This window comes from Lepus europaeus, chromosome 2 (assembly GCF_033115175.1).
Source record: "Lepus europaeus isolate LE1 chromosome 2, mLepTim1.pri, whole genome shotgun sequence".
In the NCBI taxonomy this organism is placed as follows: Eukaryota; Metazoa; Chordata; class Mammalia; order Lagomorpha; family Leporidae; genus Lepus; species Lepus europaeus.
Genome location: NC_084828.1, coordinates 124,848,006 through 124,868,751, shown reverse-complemented (window position 1 = coordinate 124,868,751; position 20,746 = coordinate 124,848,006). Strand labels below are relative to the sequence as shown.

The 20,746-nt window shown below is 46.8% G+C and overlaps 1 protein-coding gene across 1 annotated transcript in view; it reads left to right on the top strand.

Moving 5' to 3' along the window:
- Window positions 1-7,621: 7,621 nt before the first annotated feature.
- KCNAB1 (potassium voltage-gated channel subfamily A regulatory beta subunit 1) overlaps window positions 7,622-20,746 on the top strand; it is a 409,535-nt gene continuing 396,410 nt past the window's right edge. Inside the window, exon 1 of the mRNA XM_062212631.1 lies at window positions 7,622-7,863. Coding sequence (XP_062068615.1) covers window positions 7,622-7,863 — 242 coding nt within the window. The remainder of the gene's footprint in view (window positions 7,864-20,746) is intronic.

The window sequence follows — 20,746 nt, the reverse complement described above, 5'->3', positions numbered from 1 at the left end:
TTTTTTTTTCCAGTGGAAATTGAAACTTTTAAAATGTAAAGGTCAGGCTGTGTTTTAATTTTTAACCCAGAAGAAACAACTTGACAACTCTAGTTCATCCTAATAAATCAACCAAGGTGCTCCGCCAACATGTCTGAGGCATCATCTACCTTATAAACCAGAGGTTCCCTTTTACCATCTTTAAGTTTTGGCTTCTGGATTCCAGGACTTTCATCCCTATGATTTATTCTGCACCCCCCACTTGCAGTGAACTTTTCCTGCTGCTGTCAGTGTGCCTGCCTCTAACAGCTCTTTTCATCTGATTTGCTGCCTTTACGCTGGTGGGGAATGGGAAATAAGAAAGCCAGTTTGCTTGAATTATGACCGAGAGAGTGAATTGTTTATGAATGGAGGCACTCTCCCATGAGGTTTGAAACATGAGCTTTGTGCTAGTTTATTTGCGTATTTGTTGATTCTTGGTTATAGTCTATCTTGCAAGGTTTTCAAAAAGGTGAAATCTAAAAAATTCAGTTGTTACTTTTGTTGAACTAGCATTTGAATCTGATGGGAAAATGCCAAATGCTGAAATTGCTTCAAGTTAACGTTTATCTTAGGCTAATCCTAAGAGATTTTAGAAAAGCAAGCCATGTAGAACACAATTTTTCAAAATGATGATGGGATATGGGCATTCCAGATTCTATAAATCTCCCAGCCAGAGAGAACATTCTATCACAAATAGAGTTAACAAAGTGAGCTATTCATTTGTCTTCCATAGCAGAAATATGCTGAGGGCGTCTCAGTGGATAACATTTTCAACAGCATTACCGTACAACTTTGGTTAATGATTAAATATTTATGATTATTACACAGTGAAATGACATTTCAAGAGGCAGCATGATATTTTTAAGGATTTAAAATACATAACCTGGGGCAGGCGTTGTAGTGCGGTAGGGTAAGCCACCACTTGGGACACCCATATCCTATTCTGGAGTGCCGATCTGAGTCCTGGCTGCTCTGCTTCTGACCCAGCTTCCTGCTGATGCATCCTGGGAGGCAGTGGCTGATGGTCCAGTGATTGGGTCCTTGCCAGGCACATGGAGACCTCAGTGAAGGTGCAGGCTCCTGGCTCCGGCCTGGTGCAGCCCTGGCTCTTGTTGGTGTTTCAGGAGTGAACCAGTGGCCGGAACATCTCTTCTCTCTCCCTCTCTATTTCTCTCTTTCGGTTGCTCTGCCCTTCAGGTAAGTGAGAATAAATAAATATACATTAAAAAGAGAAGTAAAACACATGAACTGACTTAGCATATTTGACTCTATGCTTTCTTCTTTGTTGTCAGAGGAAGAAACTAAAAATGTTCAAGACATTCCAAGAGTGCAGAGTTGGGCAAGGATTTAATCTCCTACCCACCTGACCTCCAAGCCTGTCCTCTTGGAAACTTGAATTGTATTCTGTTCCTCACAACACCTCACTGCTTAATATCAACAATTCACATGAATGTTTCCTTATCTATAAAACAAGAGAATTCGATCAGCTGACCTCTCAGATTTCTTGCAGCTCCAGTTAGACTGCTAGAGGTCTCAGGTTCATCTTAGAGGATGAGAAGATGAGGGAGAGGCAGAGTGGCTCGGATGGAAGGACCCCAGTGAGCGCCCTCAGCAGTGCAGTGCATCACAGAACTGGTGTCAATTGTTAGACCTTGCTTTTGTGGCTGAGAGTTAATTTTCATGGTGCCACTCTGCATCCGAGCCTCCCAGCCTTGTCCCTGACAAGTTCCAGACTCCATAAGAATAAGGTGTGGAAGAAGACAGATGGGCCCCAGGGCAGAGCACGCGAGCCGGTGGCCGTGGCAATGTGGAGTTCTTAAAAGCTTGCAAGCCTGCAGTGGGAATGGGGGCTTCGGAGCAGTGCAGGCCTTTTTTGCAGATGAAGAACAAATTGACCTTATTTAGATCATCCCTCTTGTCTTCTCAAAGGAGAAAGTTATCCAGTTTTATGGTCACGGCGGCGTCTACAGCATTTCGATTTCCTGAAAATCGGTGCTTGCTTTGTTGAAGCTGTTCAGGGCTGCCCCAGAGCAGTGCACGCTGCACGAGGGCTGAGCCACACGGACAACGACCCCGACGTGAAGGCAGCCGGTGCAGTTGTGCGAGCAGCAAAACTCGGACTCTGACGCCACCGCAGGCCTTATTTACGGAGCCATTTGTTCTGCGGCAGCCGCAGCAAATACAGAATTTTCCTTAATTTTCACAACACTATGAGGAATAGGCTGGGATTCAGAAAGTGCCCATAGTCATTCCACTAGTGTGCGGTAGGGCAGAACTGCACCCAAGTCGTCCTGACCTCTTAGTCCACGCTCTTCCTACCACATTCCACTCCCTCTCCCTGGCAATGCTAAGCTGAGCCAACGCTGACTGGGATAGAATGGGAATGAGTTCTTGGCATCCTGGAAGCATTACTTCAATGTTGACTCAACAGTGTGTGAACACAGCACTATCTGATCCCAAACCTGCCACCACTCAGCCTGGCCTGACAGAGCCCAGAGCCCACACAATGGGATCAAGGTCCTGTCTCCTCCCTCTCCATCCTTCCCATCTCTCACTTCTCCAGGGCACTTCACTCCAGCAGCCATATTTTGCGATCTCTCTCTCCATGTGGTACACTACTGCAGATCAGGATCCCATTGGTCATTTCTCTGGCATTAGCTTTAGACTAAAGGTTTTATTTGGCCATCTTTTGGGAGCTTTCGCCAAATGACCAAGAAGGTCATACTGAAAGTAACAAAGAGAATTTTACTTTACATGCCGGGGCTCTGTTCAAAGATATTTTCTGGTTGAGGATATAAGTTACTATGGGAGAAAGGCAGAATGGCAGTTAAATCCCAAAGGCCAGTCCTAACCACAAGCCCTTCCCAGGCTGAGAGAGAGAGAGAGAGAGAGAGAGAGAGAGACCTATAGACATAGTCACCCATAAATAGGTTGTAGTTTTCCCAAGGAAGGCTTTGATGCATATATGCACATATTTACTACAAATGTGATACACCATACCGGGGAGAGGTTGTTTATACATTATAATACAAGGATATATAAAACAGTATTTTGGTACACTAGGTTAAGCCACCATTTGTGACACTGGACTCCCACACTGGAGTGCCAGTTTGCATTCTGGCTGGTCTGTTTCTGATCCAGTTCTCTGCTAATGCATCTGAGAAGGCAGCAGATGATGGCCCAAGTACTTGGGCCCCTTCCACCCACATGGGAGACCCAGATGAAGTCTGGACTCCTGTCTTTGGCTTGACACAATCCCAACCATTGTGGCCATTTGGGGAGTAACCTTGCAGGGGAAAGTCTCTTTCTCTCTCTCTCTCTCTGTGTGTGTGTGTGTGTGTGTCTCTGTCTCTCCCTCTCTATGTGTCACTCTGCCTTCAATTAACTAACTAAATAAATAGCCAAATAAATAAGAAAACAAACAAATAAAGAATATATAATACATAAGCAGTAAGGATGTGTAAAACAGAAAAATGAGACTGTTGTGAATGTGCTATCTTCCAAAGCCAGGGAAAAGGGACTGAAGCTGGCTTAGCAGGGGCTCTCTATTAGCACTGCTATCGTCCCATGCATGATAACATGCTGTACCCTCCTATCCTACTATTTTATTGTATTCTCAGAGAAAGTGTGGCTTAAAAGGAGGTGAGGGGGAAAGAGAGAGAGAGAGAGAGAGAGGTGTTCAAGCTTAGATTTGCTTTACTGCTGCCCTGAAAACTTCTTTAGGAACTCCGTGCAGCCCTGGCACATGTATCCTTCCCTACTGATGCACTTCCCCAGAGACCTTCCATTCTCTTCACTGCTTGCTTCCATCATAGCTCACAAGGCACTGCTTTGTACTCCTTACTGGTCTTTCTCTTCCCCTCTACTGAGAGCTGCTCAAGGTCAAAGTGATACTTTATCTGTTGTTCATTGTTGACACAACACTCATATATTTAGCTGTGGTCTCCCATACAGCTAGACCCCAAGGAAGCTCTGGCAAAGGTGAAGACTAGATGGCAGTGACAGAGAAGTCCTTCCTTTGGATGGCTCCCCGGAGGGTGGAGGTGGATGTCTCACTGCCTCACTACAGAGCACGAGAGGGCAGACAGGGGAGCAAGAGTGGGAAGATGAAGTTTACATAAGCAATCACAATAAGGAAAGATGGTCTGAACTGTGTAGTCCCTTATCCAATTCTACAGGTAGGTCCAGTACTGTTCCACTCTAGCCATGGGAACATAGGCCCATCTTCCTAGTCCTGCCAACTCCTGCTTTAGCTTTCTATTCAAAGCCAAGACAATGTTGAGATGACTGTGAAATATTCATAAACCCAGGATATAATGTTCAACAGGCCACATCTTTATCCAGGAAACATTAAAATCCAGGCTAGGGGCCAGTGCTGTGGCATAGCACATTAAACCTCTACCTGCCATGCTGGCATTGCATATGGGTCCTGGTTCATGGCCCAGCTGCTCTGCTTCTGATCCTGCTCCCTGCTTATATGCAGGGAAGCAGAGGAAGCTGGCCCAAGTGCTTGAGCCCCTGCAACCACATGAGAGACCCAGATGGAGCTCCTGGCTCTTGGCTTCTGTCTGGCCCAGCTCCAGCCATTGCAGCCATCTGGGGAGTGAACCCGTGGAGAAGATCTCTCCCTCTCTGTCTTTCCCTCTCTCTTTTACACCGCCTTTCAAACAAACAAACAAACAAATGAATCTTTAAAAAAAACATAAACTAGGCTAAAATGTGTGAAGCATATTCCAGAAATAATAGCAATCTCTACTATCTTAGAGAGCTGGCTAATAATTCATGGAATCCAAGTCTCACCAGTTAACATAAGAAGGGCCCTTACTTCTATAGAAGATCTAGCCCAAGTAGTTTACAAGACTCACAGAACAGCAGAGTTATAGGAATCTTAGACATTACTGAAATCTAAACCACTAGAGAAACTAAGGAGACAGGGAGGTCAGGACCTACGCCAGGTCACACAGACACTTATGAATGCTGGGCAGGTGGCACTTGAGAGCTTCTATTTGTGACTTCTATTCAATCCTAGGGCCTCTTACGTCTCATCAGTAGAACATGGCCCTGAGTATCTCTCTCATCACTGTTGCCGATACTCTGCTGACCCTGTACAGCTAATTCTCCAAGATTCTGAAAAGACTATGGTAATTATCATTCCTGAGATAAAGAAAGGCAGCAAGACCTCTTAACAGTCTTAACACACACAGTTTAAAACTGATTTTAATCGGTATTGATAATCAAAGTGATCAATGGTCCCCTTACCAAATATAATTTCTACTCTCCACCTTCCAACTAGGACCTTTTATGACATTGACGGGCTTTTAGAGCTTGATGGAAAAGAAACTTCATTTCACGCCAATGTTGGCTTTCTCCTACTCTCTGCTCTCCTGGCCCTGGTTCCATATACAGGGGGCAGAGGAAGAGAGGGACGCCTTGGGGGGGGGGGGGAAGCTCATGTCTCGGTTTCATGGTCTGCTTTCTCAGGGCACCTCTGTGTCTTCCCAGTGGCTCAACCTCCAGATGTCTGAGCCTGAGGAATCACTCTCCTGGTGCTCACAGGGATTCAACTAGAAGCCCTCTTGAGAGATGGAATCCTGGGTATTTCCTTTAGGGATCAGAGTTCCTCCTTAACTTTACCCTACTCATGCTTCCTTTTCTAGACTTTCTGTTTTTTTCTTTCTTTTTAAAAAAAATTAAAAGATTTTATTTATTTATTTGAGAGGTAGAGTTATAGACAGTGAGAGGGAGAGACAGAGAGAAAGGTCTTCCATTTGCTGGTTCACTCCCCAAATGGCCAAAACAGCCGGAGCTGTGCCTATCCGAAGCCAGGAGCCAGGATCTTCTTCCAGGCCTCCCACGCAGGTGTAGGGGGTCCAAGAACTTGGGCCGTCTGCTACTGCTTTCCCAGGCCATAGTAGAGAGCTGGATCAGAAGAACAGCGGCCGGGAATTGAAACAGTGCCCATATGGGATGCCTGCATTGCAGATGGAGGATTAACCTACTGCGCCAGCCCCAAGATTTTCTTTTAAAAAAGATTTATTTATCTATTTGAAAGGCAGAGTTACAGAGTGGCCTTTTCTTTACAAATTCTTATTTTTTCCTTGAGACTCAAGGTTTTGGCTGCTGGAGCAAGAATGGAAGCAGGTGTGGGGAAAAACCTTGGGAGTTTAAAATGAAAACAAGCACAGTCATGCATTGCTCTAGGGAGTAAGACCTCCACGTCCCACATCGGTGTGTCCAGGTTCATACCTGGCTCCTGCTTCTGACTCCAACTTCCTGCTAACGCAGAAGACCCAGGGAAGCAATGCTGATGGCTCAAGTGATTGGGTTCCTGCCATCCATACGGGAGCCCTGGATTAAGAGAGAACTCCTATCTGCTGGCTCTCTCCCCAAATGCCTGCAATGTGTGGGACTGGGCAAGATCAAAGCCAGGAGCCCAGAGCTCCATCTCAGTCTCCAACAGAGATGGCAGGGAGCCATCATCTACTGCTTCCCCAGCGTGCACATTACTGGGAAGCTAGATCTGAAGGGGCATAGCCAGAACTCGAACCAGGCACCCTGATAGGGAATGTGGGCATTCCAAGTAGCAACTTATCCATCCCAGGCTCATTTTTGTGTAAACATAAGTGTTAATCCAAGGGTTCATTCCTTTTGGAGTTTCTGTTTTGTTTTGAGGCAGGCATGCCATAAAGATGCTGGTTGGAGTCCTAGCTGCTCTACTTACTATCCAGCTCCCTGCTACTGACCTGGTAATGGCAGCAGAAGATGGTCCAAGACCCTGGGCCCCTGCACCCATGTGGGAGAGCCAGATGAATCTCCTGGCTCCTGGCTGCAGCCTGGCCCAGCCCTGGCCATGGCAGCCATTTGAGGGGTGAACCAGCAGATGGAAGATCTCTCTCTTTCTGTCTCTCCTCTCTCTCTGAACTCTTCATTTCAAATAAAATTAATAAACACACTATGCTTCTCCATGGACTCTCCTTGTACTTTCGTCAAAAACAGCTGGCTGTATTTGCGTGGCCCCTTTGCTGTTTGTTTACAATAACTTCCTTATTGATAATTTTTTTTCATTTGACAGCAACATCTGAAGAACAAAAAGGTTGATGGTCCTTTCACTCTAGAGAATCTTCCCACTAGTATAACGATCGTTTGGTTGTGAAGTACTTGGTAACTGAGAGAAGTCTCATCACACACTCAGGAATCCGTCCCGAGGCATTACAGTCCTTAGGGAAACGGAAGATTTGGCCCACATCCTACCAAAATATTTCCTTTTAGCTAAATAGAAAGACATGGGAAAGAGTGCCCACATTTTTCCCCCAGGGCCAATATGTGATTTCTTACTTATGACTTTGAGAACTTTCAAAAAAGGGATGAGAAAAGTGATTGGCCGCCTTTGGGCTGCTTTTCGCCCGGGCATGGGCAGATCCACATCACTGACAGCTCTGCAAGGGACTTCTATGCCTCTTTATGCACAAAAGAAAACCATGGGAGAGAGCTAAAGAAAACAAGCTGATCCCTTTTAGGGCCACGACAAAGCCTGATAACCCAAGTCAATCACAGCCAGTCTTAAAGCTAAGTGCCGTGAAGCTTCCTTGGGTTGTGAAACATGCATCTGTATAAACCTGCCTGTGCAGACATCCCTAGCCCCAAGCTGGGTCTGCCGAAGTCCAGTGAATCAGCTCTGAAATGCAGACGGCATCTAATGGTCACCAAGACTCAGCCCCAGGCAGCCTGCTGGCCCGTGAGGCCTAGCGGACCCACGGAGCGGAAACACCTGGAGAGGTTTTTGTGTGTCCACGGAGTTTCCCTGCAGGAAACCACCAAGGCCGAGACGGGCATGGCGTACAGGTACCGTTGGCTGCAATGCTAACCTAGCAGGGCTCTACACTGAAGTCAGAGGTGCTTGTTTTTGTTTTTGTTTTTTGCTTAAAGAGATATGGCTTGAATGAGCAAAATAAAAGGCAGTCAGGCAAAGAAAAGTCAATGAGTTGAGCCCTTTTCTTGTGCTGCCGTGTCATTCTGAGCTTTCCATCCTCTTCCTCTCTGCTCAGAGGTGGTCGTGCCCACCTGGGGAGGGTCCTAACCAAATTCTGCCCTTAGAAATGTCATTGGCTCTGGTTAGGTAAGTGACTCAGCAGGTGCAAGTGAAGAATCGCTGAGTTCAAACGAGATTTTTTTTAAAGTTGTGAGTGCTTCCAGAGTATTCTTTTCCTCTATGCCTGAATCATGTGCTAGTAGCTAATGAAGTAGATCAAGTTCTTCTTGAAATGACAGCACTTTTTATCAGTGTCGCCCAGAATAAATGACTGCCGCACACTAACCTTCTGATACGGTTATTTATTTTGTGAAAGACGAACGAAAGGGAGAACTTTTTTCCCCGGTATAGGGTTGTGTATGTGAGCTTTGTAAGTTGCTCTGAGACGGAAAGTATCGGTCTTTCGCAGAGCAGTTAGTGTTCCAGAATTCTCTAGGATGTGCCTGTGCTTAACTAAATCCCCCAGCAGCCTCCACACAAAGGATTTCTTGACCCATGTCTGGAGTTTGAAGCTTCTTGGAGGCTGAATAAAAAGCTGCTCAGAAGGACGAGGGCACTGAAAACCGGGAGAAGAACAGAGCATTTGTAAAGAGTAGCTGTCCTAGCTCCAGTCCAGACTTCCACGTGGTATACAAGCAATCCCCAGTGGTTTCGCTTTTCCATAATCTAAAGGTCTATCTCAGGGTAGTAGCTACTGTTCTAATTTATCAGCTATTTTTGTTAATTTACAATGCTATGGTACCTCCCTGGAGAGCCAAGTAGTCTTCACAGGCTCCCTATGTAACAAAAGGCTTGCACAGGAGAGGGATGGGGTCCTCTAGACTCAGAGGGAGTGTGGGGCAGGCTCGCCCATCACGTATCGGAAGTGGAGCCCAAGAAGGTCTCACCCATGGCTTCACTCAGTGGCTGGAGGAGGAGCTGCCGCGGCTCTCACCCACCTTCTTTGCTGATCTGTCCCCACTCTCTTGGCCTCTGCACTCTCCTCACTTCCCTCTCTCTCCTCTCTGCTTTCCTTGGCCCTCAGGGGTGGGAGTGATGGTGTCCTGTGAATATAGGTCAGGTGAAGGGGAAGATGGACTGCTCATTTGTGAAAAGAAAACATTTTTAAAAGTTAATTTCTTTTTAAGTTACTGAGAGTCAGAGAGAGAGAGAGAGAGACAGAGAGACAGAGAGAGACCCATTGCTGGCTCACTCCCCGAATGCCTGCCATGGACAGGCCAAAGCCAGGAACTGCGAACTCAAGGCCGTTCTTGCACACTGGTAGCAAGAACTCAACAACTTGGACCACCACTGCTGCCCTCCCGGGAGGGTGTGCATTAGCAGGAAGCTGGAGTGTCTCCCTGTGCTTGTCCCAGGGTGGACGGGTCACCATGAACTTGCACAGACCTTCAGACGGCACCCCTCTCTCCCTCAGGAGTCCTAGTTCAAATATCACCTCCACTCTTAGGCTGTGTGCCAATGTTCAGCTGAAGATATGGGCTAGCACAGGGCTTCTCAATGGATGAGGAAGTGGAGAAACATTTTCTTCAAACCCAGGGAAGCAACTGCAGGTGGCCGCCTGGAGCCCACGTGCTGGAGGGGAGCAGTCATCCCCGCAGTTTAATACTATAGATCTGGGGCTGCTTTTCACAGTGGCCTGGGGAGCAAGGCTCTGCCTCCTTGGGGATGCTGGGTTCTGCTTCCTGGTGTTCCTCCATTACCCCCTCCGCAAATTTGTATAGTATTTCGCTCATTATTTCTTCCAGTCACTTTTTCATTACCCTTATTGGAAACATTGTCCTTTAAGCATTTGAGAAGGGTTTTTAGGGACAAACTAGGGTTCTCCTGGGTTTCTCCCCAGCTTAGTTTTTGACCTTGGTTGCTTATAAACTTGGAGGGACTAGGAGAGAAGGTAACTTTCTCTCTTTTCTTCTCCGTCATCATTCTGATTTTTCCTTCCTAGGAAGAAGGCGGTGGAATGGGAGCCGTGCCTGTATTAAAAGCCCTCTGCTCAGTCTTGCCTCTTCTATTTTTTTTATTTTTGAAAGGGACTGGGCAGGCCAGGGTTCAAATCTCAGCTCTGTGGCTTTTGGAGCTGTGTGACACTGGGGCAGCAGTGACAAATAAGTGTTGAACGCAGAGAAACGCTGGCTGAATGCAGGCTCTCTTTCCACGTACGGGGTAGCATCTGTTGATCAGGCTAAGGGGAGGATGAGGGCCCCTTAGCTAAACATACATATGGCAAGAGGACATTCTCAGAAGCAAAGGAAGAATAAAACAATCCCCTGTAACTCACAGCCAGTGTAGGGTTCTACGCTGAGCTTCAGCATTCTGAGAGGTCTGGAGGAGCCGGGGAAGCGTTTTCTCTTCCTAATTTGGTCAAATGCCATTGCAGCCTTCAGCCCCACACCAGCTGCCTGGGTCCCTCGATCATCTGTGAGGCAGCATTATGTTGTGTTTCCATGGAGACTCGGTTTTATTTCTAACTGAGATTGACCAGGAAAGGAAAGAACTCAGGAAGTATATGAACACGTACATCAGTTGACGCTGGAAGAAATTGCTCAAATGTGGTGTAAAAAGTGCCAAGTTGCTGTGTAGAACTTTCTGTTGGCTTAGAATTTGCAGCAAAAATAGGATCTTCTAAATTCATTTGATTAGTGACACCCTCTTGGGTGTCTCAGTCATTTCTAAGAGGCTGGAAGTCAATTGTCTATTACACAGCACTGAATTCTAGGCCAGACGGTAACACCGGCCCGAGCCCTGGGTAGAGTACACTGAAAGGTAGTTTTATGGACAAAGTGAGAAACATTTCTCAACCGAGTTGAGATGCAGCAGACACTTTATAATGCTGGCATTGGCAGGGGAACTCAACAGTCGTGAGAAGGGCGTTCTCATCCAGAGACCAGCAAACCTTGCCTGTGAGAGGCCAGCTGGTACATACTTTAGGCCCACATTCACCTGTGTCACAGCTACGGAGGCCGCCCTTGCAGGGTAGACGTTGGTGAGACGCAAGCGAGTGAATGGATAAAACATTATGGACCCTGAAGTTTGTGTTTCACATAATTTTACTGTATCATACATCTTCCCTTTTTTCTTCTCCAAAACTGACCGAAAAAAAAACACATCCCTGGCAGGTGGGCCATACCCAAAGTTGCCAGTCTGGATTTGGCTGACTCCCCCTGCTTTCAATGGCACAGTTATTTGTTTCTGTTTCTGTATCTTTACCGCTTATTACCCGATGTGGTTAAGGAGCCCCAATGATTGTCATTCTGAAAAATAAATGTAAAAGATGAGAAAAAAATGAGGCCGAGACAGACGGAGAGAGCAGAAGGGAAGACAGCGCACACCACGGCGGGCAGAGGGGCTGCCCGGGGTTACTGCTCTCGGCTCTGTGTTCTGCAGCGGCAGCAGACTCAGAAGAGGGAGCAGAGCCCTTGCAGCATCACAGGTCCTGGGGGCAAACACGGGCGCAGTTGCTAAGGAAGGGCAGCATCTTCCCAACCCGCAGGCCAGAGGGAAATTTTCTTGGGTTCATTGTGTTATGTATAACTTCCTCAGCAGCCTCCTTCTAGCAAGCACAGCAGTGAGGCTCCTGGGGCCCTTTCCTGCAGAGCCCCTAAGCCACTAGGCGGCGTCACTCACCTGAGGGTACCACTAATCATCCTAAAGTCAGCAAAGGCAAAGTGGCTGGGCAGGAGAAGGAATGACCTTGGTTAATAGAAATGACATCTGTCTATCGGGATTATTTAGGTTTCAAAAATTTCCCAATAATGATTTATTCATTCTTTCCCTCGTACCTCTGTCTCTCCCATTTCTCTCTCTCTCTCCTCCAATGACAGGGTTTGTCCAGGTTCATGGAATTAAATACTTTTTTTTAAAGTGTATGATTTGCCCAGCAAAGCTAAAACCTTCTATACTCTTGCTGAGCCTCAGCTTCCTCACCTGTAAAATGGGCCCAATTCCCCCGACATTACAGCCGTGTTGTGAGAACTACGTAAGGCTGTGTGTGTGAATGTGTATGTAGCTCACTGCCTGCCCAAGTGGGAGTCCAAGAGTTTCCTTGCTCCAATCCCTTTGGAACCAATCCTAGGACTCTATCACCTAGTCATCTCTAGAGTTTGAAAGAATATGTGTGTGATCTACCTTAAAAAATAAGAGGAGGGGGAGCTGGCGTTATGGCATAGTGAGTAAAGCTGCCACCTACAGTGGTGCTGGTGTCTTATACAGGCACCTGTTCAAGTCCTGGCTGTTCCACTTCCGATCCAGCTCTCTGCTATGGCCTGGGAAAGCAGCAGAGGATGACCTGAGTGCTTGGGCCCCTGCACCTGCATGGGAGACCTGGAAGAAGCTCCTGGCTCCTGGTTTCGGATCAGCGCAGCTCCGGCCATTATGGCCATTTGGGGAGTAGACCAGCAGATGGAAGATCTTTCTCTCTGTCTCTCCCTCTCCCTGTCTGTAGCTCAATCTTAAAAGGTGGTGGTATGTGGGGGAAGACAATGAACATCTACAAATTGAATCCTGAACAGAACCCTCCTTTCCTACTTGCGTTTACGAAGTCTTTGTTTCTATCGGGATAGAACTTTAGCCTCTACTGAGAATGTGGGTTTTTATCTCGCATGTGGGCTGGCTTCCTGTTTCATCCAAATGGCAGCATTGGAATGAGTTGCTCTCCAAATGGTGCAATAGGAAAATATCTCTTATGAACCTGTCTATTTCCAGTGTCTAGTTTTGTGTTTAGAACAAAGATATTTGAGATAGAGTGAAATTCAAGTGGTAAAACTCCCACCCAGCACTTGTGGTACCTCTCCTATCAGATTGTTCCAGTGGCTGAGAATTTCCCTAGGCTAGAGACACCGATCCTCAGAGGCTTCTGTTAGAATGGAAGTGGGAGGATGCTTGCCACAGGCGGCCAAGCTGACCCAGGCTAGCCGACAGCTGACCTAGAAGGAAACAGGCCATGGGGTGGGCATTTGGCACGGGGGGAGGGTGCCACTTGGGACAGCTGTGTCCCAGAGTGCCTGAGTTCAAGTCCTGGCCCCACTGCCTGATTTTAGCTTCTTGCTAATGCTCACTGTGGGAGGCAGCTCGCGCCGATGGGTCCCTACCACCCACATGGGAGATCCAGATTGAGTTCTGAGCTCTTGACTTCGGTCTGACCCAGCTCTGGTTGCTGTGGGCATTTGGGGAGCAAATAGCAGATGGGAGCTTTCTGTCTGTCTGTCTTTCTCACTGACCTAAGCCAAGAGACGGGGAGGACCCTGGGTGTCTGGGTGCAGCCTAGTGTCACACATCAACTGTGCCCAGGGAGCAAATGAAAGGTGTTAGAGGGGAGGGAGGGCTAGACAGACACCTCACTCACCTAACAGGTTGCCTAACAGTTTCTCTCAAGATGTCCAGGCAGGAGATTGAAAGGCACTGGTAAACAGAGTTTTCAATGATCTTTACTTAAACAAAGGTTCAAAAGAGAACACCTTTCACCGGTTCCATCATGGTGAGAATATGATGTTGCAGCACGGGGGGTTTGAAGACCGACTTCCCTTCTCCCGAGTCCAATTCTTGCTTCCCTGTCCATGGAAGGAGACACACCAGCCTTTCCTGCCGCGAGGCATCTGCTGGACACCCTGGAGAAACAGTTGCTCTTACCCTTTCTGCTTTTGTGGTTTACAGGGTTAACACAGCATGGACGCTGAACACGATAATTGCTCCCAAGTTGAACTCACAGACCTCCTCCCAGCCTCCCTCTCCCCCACAAAACATCCTTGTCCCCACACATTCTTACGGCCCATGCTTTTTAGGCAGTGCACGGTGCACTCAGAGCCACTTGAAAACTAGCTATGACCATGACTGTGAAAATCAATAGCCTAGAAAAAAAATGCTACCCATGCAGAGGGTTGCATTTAAGAAATGCCTACATGATTTATTTCAGACTGGCCTAATTTGGGTCAGTCACAGGGCCTGTGCTAATTTGCTCAAAGCCCTCTGGCTGTGTTTCTCCTTGCATGAACACTTTTGGAGATGCTGAACCTATGTGATTACTTGAAACCTGAACTGGCTGCCGTGAGGGGCCTACAAGGCACAGGAAAAGGGGCCTCTTGAGAATGTGCAGGATATGCTTGTTTCCCATGGAATGGAGCAGAAATTCTAAATAAGTACATTCCAAAAGGGTCAGTTTAGGTAGAACATGTTTCAGAAGAGTGAGTGGTGGCACTGCTTGGACTTGAAATCACATTGGGAAGATAGAAATTCAATCTGTTTTGAAATCTCCACTTGTGGTTTTCCAGGGTGGAAGTTGTATTGTTGTAGTGTTATGAAAACATTGGAAATTCAGGGCTTGAGGACAACACTACGTGATGCAAACCCATTTCCTCCTATAAAAGTTGTGGTCATAAGTTACATCTGAAAAAAAAAAAAAAAAAAAGAAGAAGAAGAAGAAGCATTTTGAAAGCTGATTTTCCGGACCAAAGGGCAGTCATGGGCTAAATGAGGTTTCTGAATTCACCTGCAGTTCCCAAGAATGCCACTAGGATGCACTATTCCATAAAGAAAAGAAACTCTTCCCTTGAAGGGCAGCTAGCAGGAGATCAGCACAAACGTAGATCAGAACTTAACTTTGAATCTATGTGTTTTCCTCCACTGGGACAATGGGAAATTTCCTATAGTCAGAAAAAGAAAAAACATTATGCCTGGGGTTCTGAGAAATCCTGATCCTATATCAGCCTTATGGTATTATAACCTAACCCAGGTAGATATAGTTTTTTAAAGATTTACCAATTTTTTTTTTTTTTGGAAAGGCAAAGTGATATAGACAAAGGGGGAGACTGAGACTCTTCCATCCACCGGTTCATTCCCCAAATAGCTACAACCACCAAGGTTGGACCAGGATAAGGCTGGGAGCCAGGAACTCCATCTGAATCTCCCACATTGGTGGCAGAGACTCAAGCACTGGGGTCATCATCCGCTGCCTTCCCAGGATGCCAACCCACAAAGGTAGATATTTTGTAGATCACATTTGCTGTGTCCAAGAGTTCCCTAGCACAGAGGATTCTAAGCCACAGTACACACGTCTGAGCATGACTGGTGGAGAAAGGATAAGTAGGTTTCTCACCCTCACCCTTCCTTCAGAGAATGTTCTGGAATGTGTGAAAAGGTTAGCTCACAGCCCACCAATGTTCTCAGAACCAGGGCCCTGCTGTCTGGCTCACGACCAGATTGGGAGTGTCCTTCCTCCTTTCTACCCACTGTTCATTTTCTGTTATCATGGGCTACCTCTCCATGATGAATGCCTTTGCCTCCTCAACAAGTGATTCCCCTGCCTGCCCTTAGCTAGGTATCAGCTGAATCTCCCTAATATTTCACTTGTGTCTGAAAAATACATATATCCACAGAAGTGAATCTCTAATGGTGGGAGTCCAGGAGTAGAGGAGCTATTTTCAAAAGCGTTATCTAGTTAAGTTCAGCTCTTTTAAAACACTTTTTATTTAAAAAGTAATTTCAGACTTACAAGGTTCCACGTATAATATATAAAGAACATCTGTATGCTCTTTATCTTTTAACATATTGTGAACATTTTGCCCATTTATTTTAACCTTTGCTCATGCTCTCACATGCTGGGTTCCTACAGCTCCCTGTCCCCATTTGTTTTCCCAAGGCTTTTGAGAGTCATTTGCAAATCTCCCAAGCACAAGGATAGTCTCTCACATAGCCTCTGTAAATTACCAAAGTTTACACTAACTGGATACTTTAACCTACCATCCACACTCCTGTCACCAACACAGTAATTCATGGCTTTCGAGGTATTTTTCCAAAGCCCAGGATCCAGAATTGAATCACATATGGAATTTTGTTGTCATTTCTTTAGGTCTTGTTCAATCTGGACCAGTTTAGGCAGGACTAATTTTAGGACACAGAGGGCGAGCGAGGGTGGCTGGGAGAGCTGTGACTAGCTGCACGTCCGCCTCCGGTTGGGAGGTGGCGCTGTGGGCTGTGCAATCACTGGGTGTATTCCAGGATCTCCTGGTCCAAGCTCCAGCTCCTGGGTTAAAGACCGTGTTCCAGGGCTACCCAACAAGGTCTACCCATGTTTTTATCTGGAATGTTAGGTTCCAAGCTGAGGAGGCTCTCAAGGATATGCCGCCCTTGTTGAGCCACGTAAACTCTGTCATCAGCGTTCGTCTGCTCAGCACGTCCACTAGGGTGTGGGTGTTGGTGGTGGCTGTGTTGAAAGTCTCCAGGAATGCATGGGGTAGTAGAATAGGGTATCTGAGTACTGGGGGGGGGGGGGGGGGGGGGAGGGGAGGGAGCACAGAAGCAGTTGACACGGGACTGTTCCACCCCTAAGTCAGGTTACCATGAAAGAGCTGGGCAGGGAACCACTCCAAGAGGCTGGAGCAGCCAGCTTATTCCAGGCTGGTCTTCGGACAGATGAGAGTATGAGTTGTGGCCATGGGCCTGGTGAGCCCACTGTGGGAGGGGTTGAAACCACCAGGGAGATGCTCAGTGGGCTGTCTGTAGTCATTTTTCCCTACACGATATTCCTCCTAATTTGTTAAGGCAGAATGAGCTAGAGGCTTTGTCACTTTGGGTGTAGAATGTGCCGCTCATTAGGCATGGAAGTGCTTGCTTTAGCATTTGAAGGGTGTGTAAGTAAGGGGTCAGTGGTTCAGCCTGCTTGTGGAATTTCACAGCTCTCTGCTCTTGGCATGCGGTGACAACACCTGCGGGCTGAGGCCTCTTGTTTCCTGAACTAACCACTGGCTAAGACTGGCACCTCTCTCTGCCATTTCCCAAAAGGTTCCCATTGTAACTTCTTTGTGAGATTGTTCAGTTAGCCCCTCCTTCCACTCTTCCTTGTTTATTTCTATGTTATCTGCCTTTCCTGCTGGAGTGTGAATTTCAGAAGAGCAGGGATTTTATGTGCATGGTTAATTGTTGCATTCCTGCAATCTGACATCTAGTGTAGAACTTAGTAAATATTTACTGAATCAATGAATTATTAAGCAGGAGTATAACAAAGAAGCCTTCATTATTTGCTAGAAGACAATCTGCTGGATGATCAGACACAGAGAATCGCTCCACCAGCCACTCCACCCATAGTCTCCCTGCCTCTTACTTCATGATTTTCTCTCTACTAAAAACATACCGGAGCTTGATGGCATTATTGTTATAGGACATCGGTCCCTAAATCTTGGAATTCAAGAAACTTTGATGTTGCTATATTCTACTTATTGGAATGTCGTAGCCCACTTTATTTCTGTTTCTTCTCAGATATCCAGCTTGTTTCACTCTTTCGTCACTCAGCTGGTAAGTGTATGATGTGTTATTTCATGTATCAACTTGCCTGAGCCACAGGCTGCCTAGACATTTGGTCAAAACATCATTCCGGGTATGTCTGCCAGGGTGTTTGGGGTAATAGTAACATTTCAATCAATGGAGTGAGTCAAGTGGATTGCAGTCCCCAGGGTGAGCCTGCATTATTCAGTCATGCATTCAAGGCCAGAATAGAAAAAAAGGTTGACTAGACCATGACTAGAAGGGAACTCCTCCTACCTAACTGAGCTGGGATATCCCTCTTTTCCTGATTGCAGACTTGAACTTGACACTGCCAGCTTTGCTGATTCTCAGGTCTTTGGATTTGTACTGAAACAGACCATCCACTCTTCCAGGCCTCTTGATCACCAACTGCACCTCTTAGGTCTTCTTAGCCTCTAAAGTCATTAGCCAATTCCTCATTTTTTAATATTTATTTTATTTATTTGAAAGACAGAGTTACAGAGAGAGGTAGAGACAGAGAGAAAGGTCTTCCATCCGCTGGTTCACTCCCCAGATGGCCGCAATGGCTGGAGCTGTGCTGATCCAAAGCCAGGAGCCAGGAGCTTCTTGTGGGTCTCCCACGTGGGTGCAGGGGCCCAAGGACTTGGGCCATCTTCTGCTTTCCCAGGCCATAGCAAAGAGCTGGATCAGAAGAGGAGCAGCCAAGACTTGAACCGGCACCCATATGGGATGCCGGCACTTCAGGTCAGAGCTTTAACCTACTGCACCACAGCGCCAGCCCCATGAGCCAATCCCTTGTAATAATTCCCTCTCCCACCCTTCCTTCCCCTGCTCTTCCTCTCGGTGGTGATGTTTCTCGGGAGAATGCTAATACAGATTTCTCACTACACTTTCCTCCAGAAAGTTCCCTGTGGCACCACTGTCCAGCCCCAGCCTTATTGGGTTCCTGAGTTACTTTGACGAGAAGAGGATACTCATGGATTTCCCTCAGTGCATTCCTTATTTCTGCTCAGTGTGGTGTTTCCTGAAGGATATTCTAGAAGGTGGCAGATTCGTGTCTAACACGCTCAAGTCACAGAGCCGTGGACCTATCCTTTTTCAAATTCTGATCACCAGCTCTTCATCTCCTTCCTACTGTTTGTCCATCAATCCTTTTGACTCACCATCCTTAAGTTCACTCTGCTTATAATTCTCCACTTCCATATCACTACAAGAGGGGTCATCATCTCATTGCGACAACCAGGTATCATGTCCCAAAAGATGGAGGAGAAGTCTGGAGGGTCAGCTCTTCTATTAGGGTTTCAGGTCGACCTGTCTCCTAGACAAACACATTAGAGGATATTTTCCCTATTCAGCGGTTATGGATGACTGTTAATTCTTTATTATTATTATTATTATTTTTTTGACAGGCAGAGTTAGACAGTGAGAGAGAGAGAGACAGAGAGAAAGGTTTTCCTTTGCTGTTGGTTCACCCCCCAAATGGCTGCTATGGCCAGTGCGTTGCGTCTATCTGAAGCCAGGAGCCAGGCACCTCCTCCTGGTCTCCCATGAGGGTGCAGGGCCCAAGCACTTGGGCCATCCTCCACTGCCTTCTCGGGCCACAGCAGAGAGCTGGACTGGAAGAGTAGCAACCAGGACAGAATCTGGCGCCCCAACTGGGACTAGAACCCGGGGTGCCAGAGCCGCAGGCGGAGGATTAGCCTAGTGAGCCGCGGCACCAGCCTGTTCATTCTTTAAAAAAAAAAAAAGATTAATTTATTTGAAAGACAGAGTTACAGAGAGAGGTAGAGACAGAGAGAGAGGTCTTCCATCTGCTGGCTCACTCCCCAGATGGCTGCAATGGTCAGAGCTGCACTGATCTGAAGCCAAGAGCCAGGACCTTCTTCCGGGTCTCCCACGTAGGTGCAGGGACCCAAAGACTTGGGCCATCCTCTACTGCTTTCCCAGGCCACAGTAGAGAGATGGATCAGAAGAGGAGCAGCCGGGACTAGAATAGGCGCCCTTATGGGATGCCGGCACTTCAGGCCAGGGCTTTAACCCACTGCGCCATAGTGCCGGCCCAGATGATTGTACATTCTAAGGATACTATCTTGTTCTTGGTACAGATCAGATTTTTCCATCAACTATCTGGCCTATAATGAAGGAACTTTTAGCTGGTGATCAGCAGTTACAGATGACCTTGGAGTTATAATCAAGTCTATGGGTTTTCCCACTTGAGAACAGCCCCACTCTCCCACCTGTAAAGACTCTGACCCATTCAACTCAATAGAAGTTATCGTTGCTCCTGAGATTGGGCAGTGGTAACAGAAGAATCGGATCTTTCCACTTTAATTGCCAGCGGGAACCTGAGTGAGACTCAATAATGTAGACAGAATCCATCCATTTTCTTTCTGCACCTCCCTCACCAGCAGCTTCTCTCCAAGGGGCTTCCAATTCTGACCTTGTGTTCACTATTTCTTGGTTTCTAGATTACAGTACGTGTTTCATAATATGCCTACTATGCATGTCTCATGATTATTCCAATCAAATTTTGTAGTGATCCGAAACACATTCTCCTAGGAGATGTCCGATTCACATAGCCAAATCTACTACTGGATAGTTTATAGAACATTGGTAACACTGTGAAGTTATTTTGTGCAACCACTAATCCTCTTTGCTGTTTTGTGTACAGAATCTCCTTTTACTGAGCAATCGATTTCCTTCTTTACAAGTATAGATTCATCTTTTCATTCAATAGCTGCTAACCAAGTGCTCACCTTGTATCATGCACAATTCCAAGCACTGGGGAAACAGCAGTGAAAACACAGACTAAGTTTTAAGTTTTCTTGAGAATTTCATTCTAGTTGGTGTAGGCAGATAATAAGCAAAAAAAGATAGCACTTGAGAAAGGATAAGTCCTTTGGAAAAGCACAAAGCACAGATGGAGGAGGAGTGTGTGTGTCAGGGAACAGCCAATTTTAAATACGGTGGCCACCGAAGGCCTTGATGAGAAGACAGCCGTGGAATGACAACCTGAAAGAAGTGAACAAGACAATTGTACACGTTTCTGGAGGAGGGCGGCAGAGGGAAAAGCATATGCAAAGGCTTAGAGCTAAATCCTGTAAGAAGAAACTATCAAGTAAGCCGATGTCGTAAGAGAAGAGTGAACAAATGGTAGACTAGCAAGAACTGGTGATATAGGCACAGATGACTGCTTTCATGTCTCATCCCCACAGAGGTCATGTTGATGTCATGTGGCTCAAGGCCCCGAACATTCAAAATGACCTAAAGCTCAAAGTATAGCTGTGGCTGGCGCTGTGGCATAACGGGTTAATCCTCTGCCTGCAGTGCCAGCACCCCATATGAGTGCCGGTTTGAGTCCTGCTGCTCCACTTCCGATCCAGCTTTCTGCTATGGCCTGGGAAAGCAGTGGAAGATGGCCTAAGTCCTTGGGCCCCTGCACCCTTG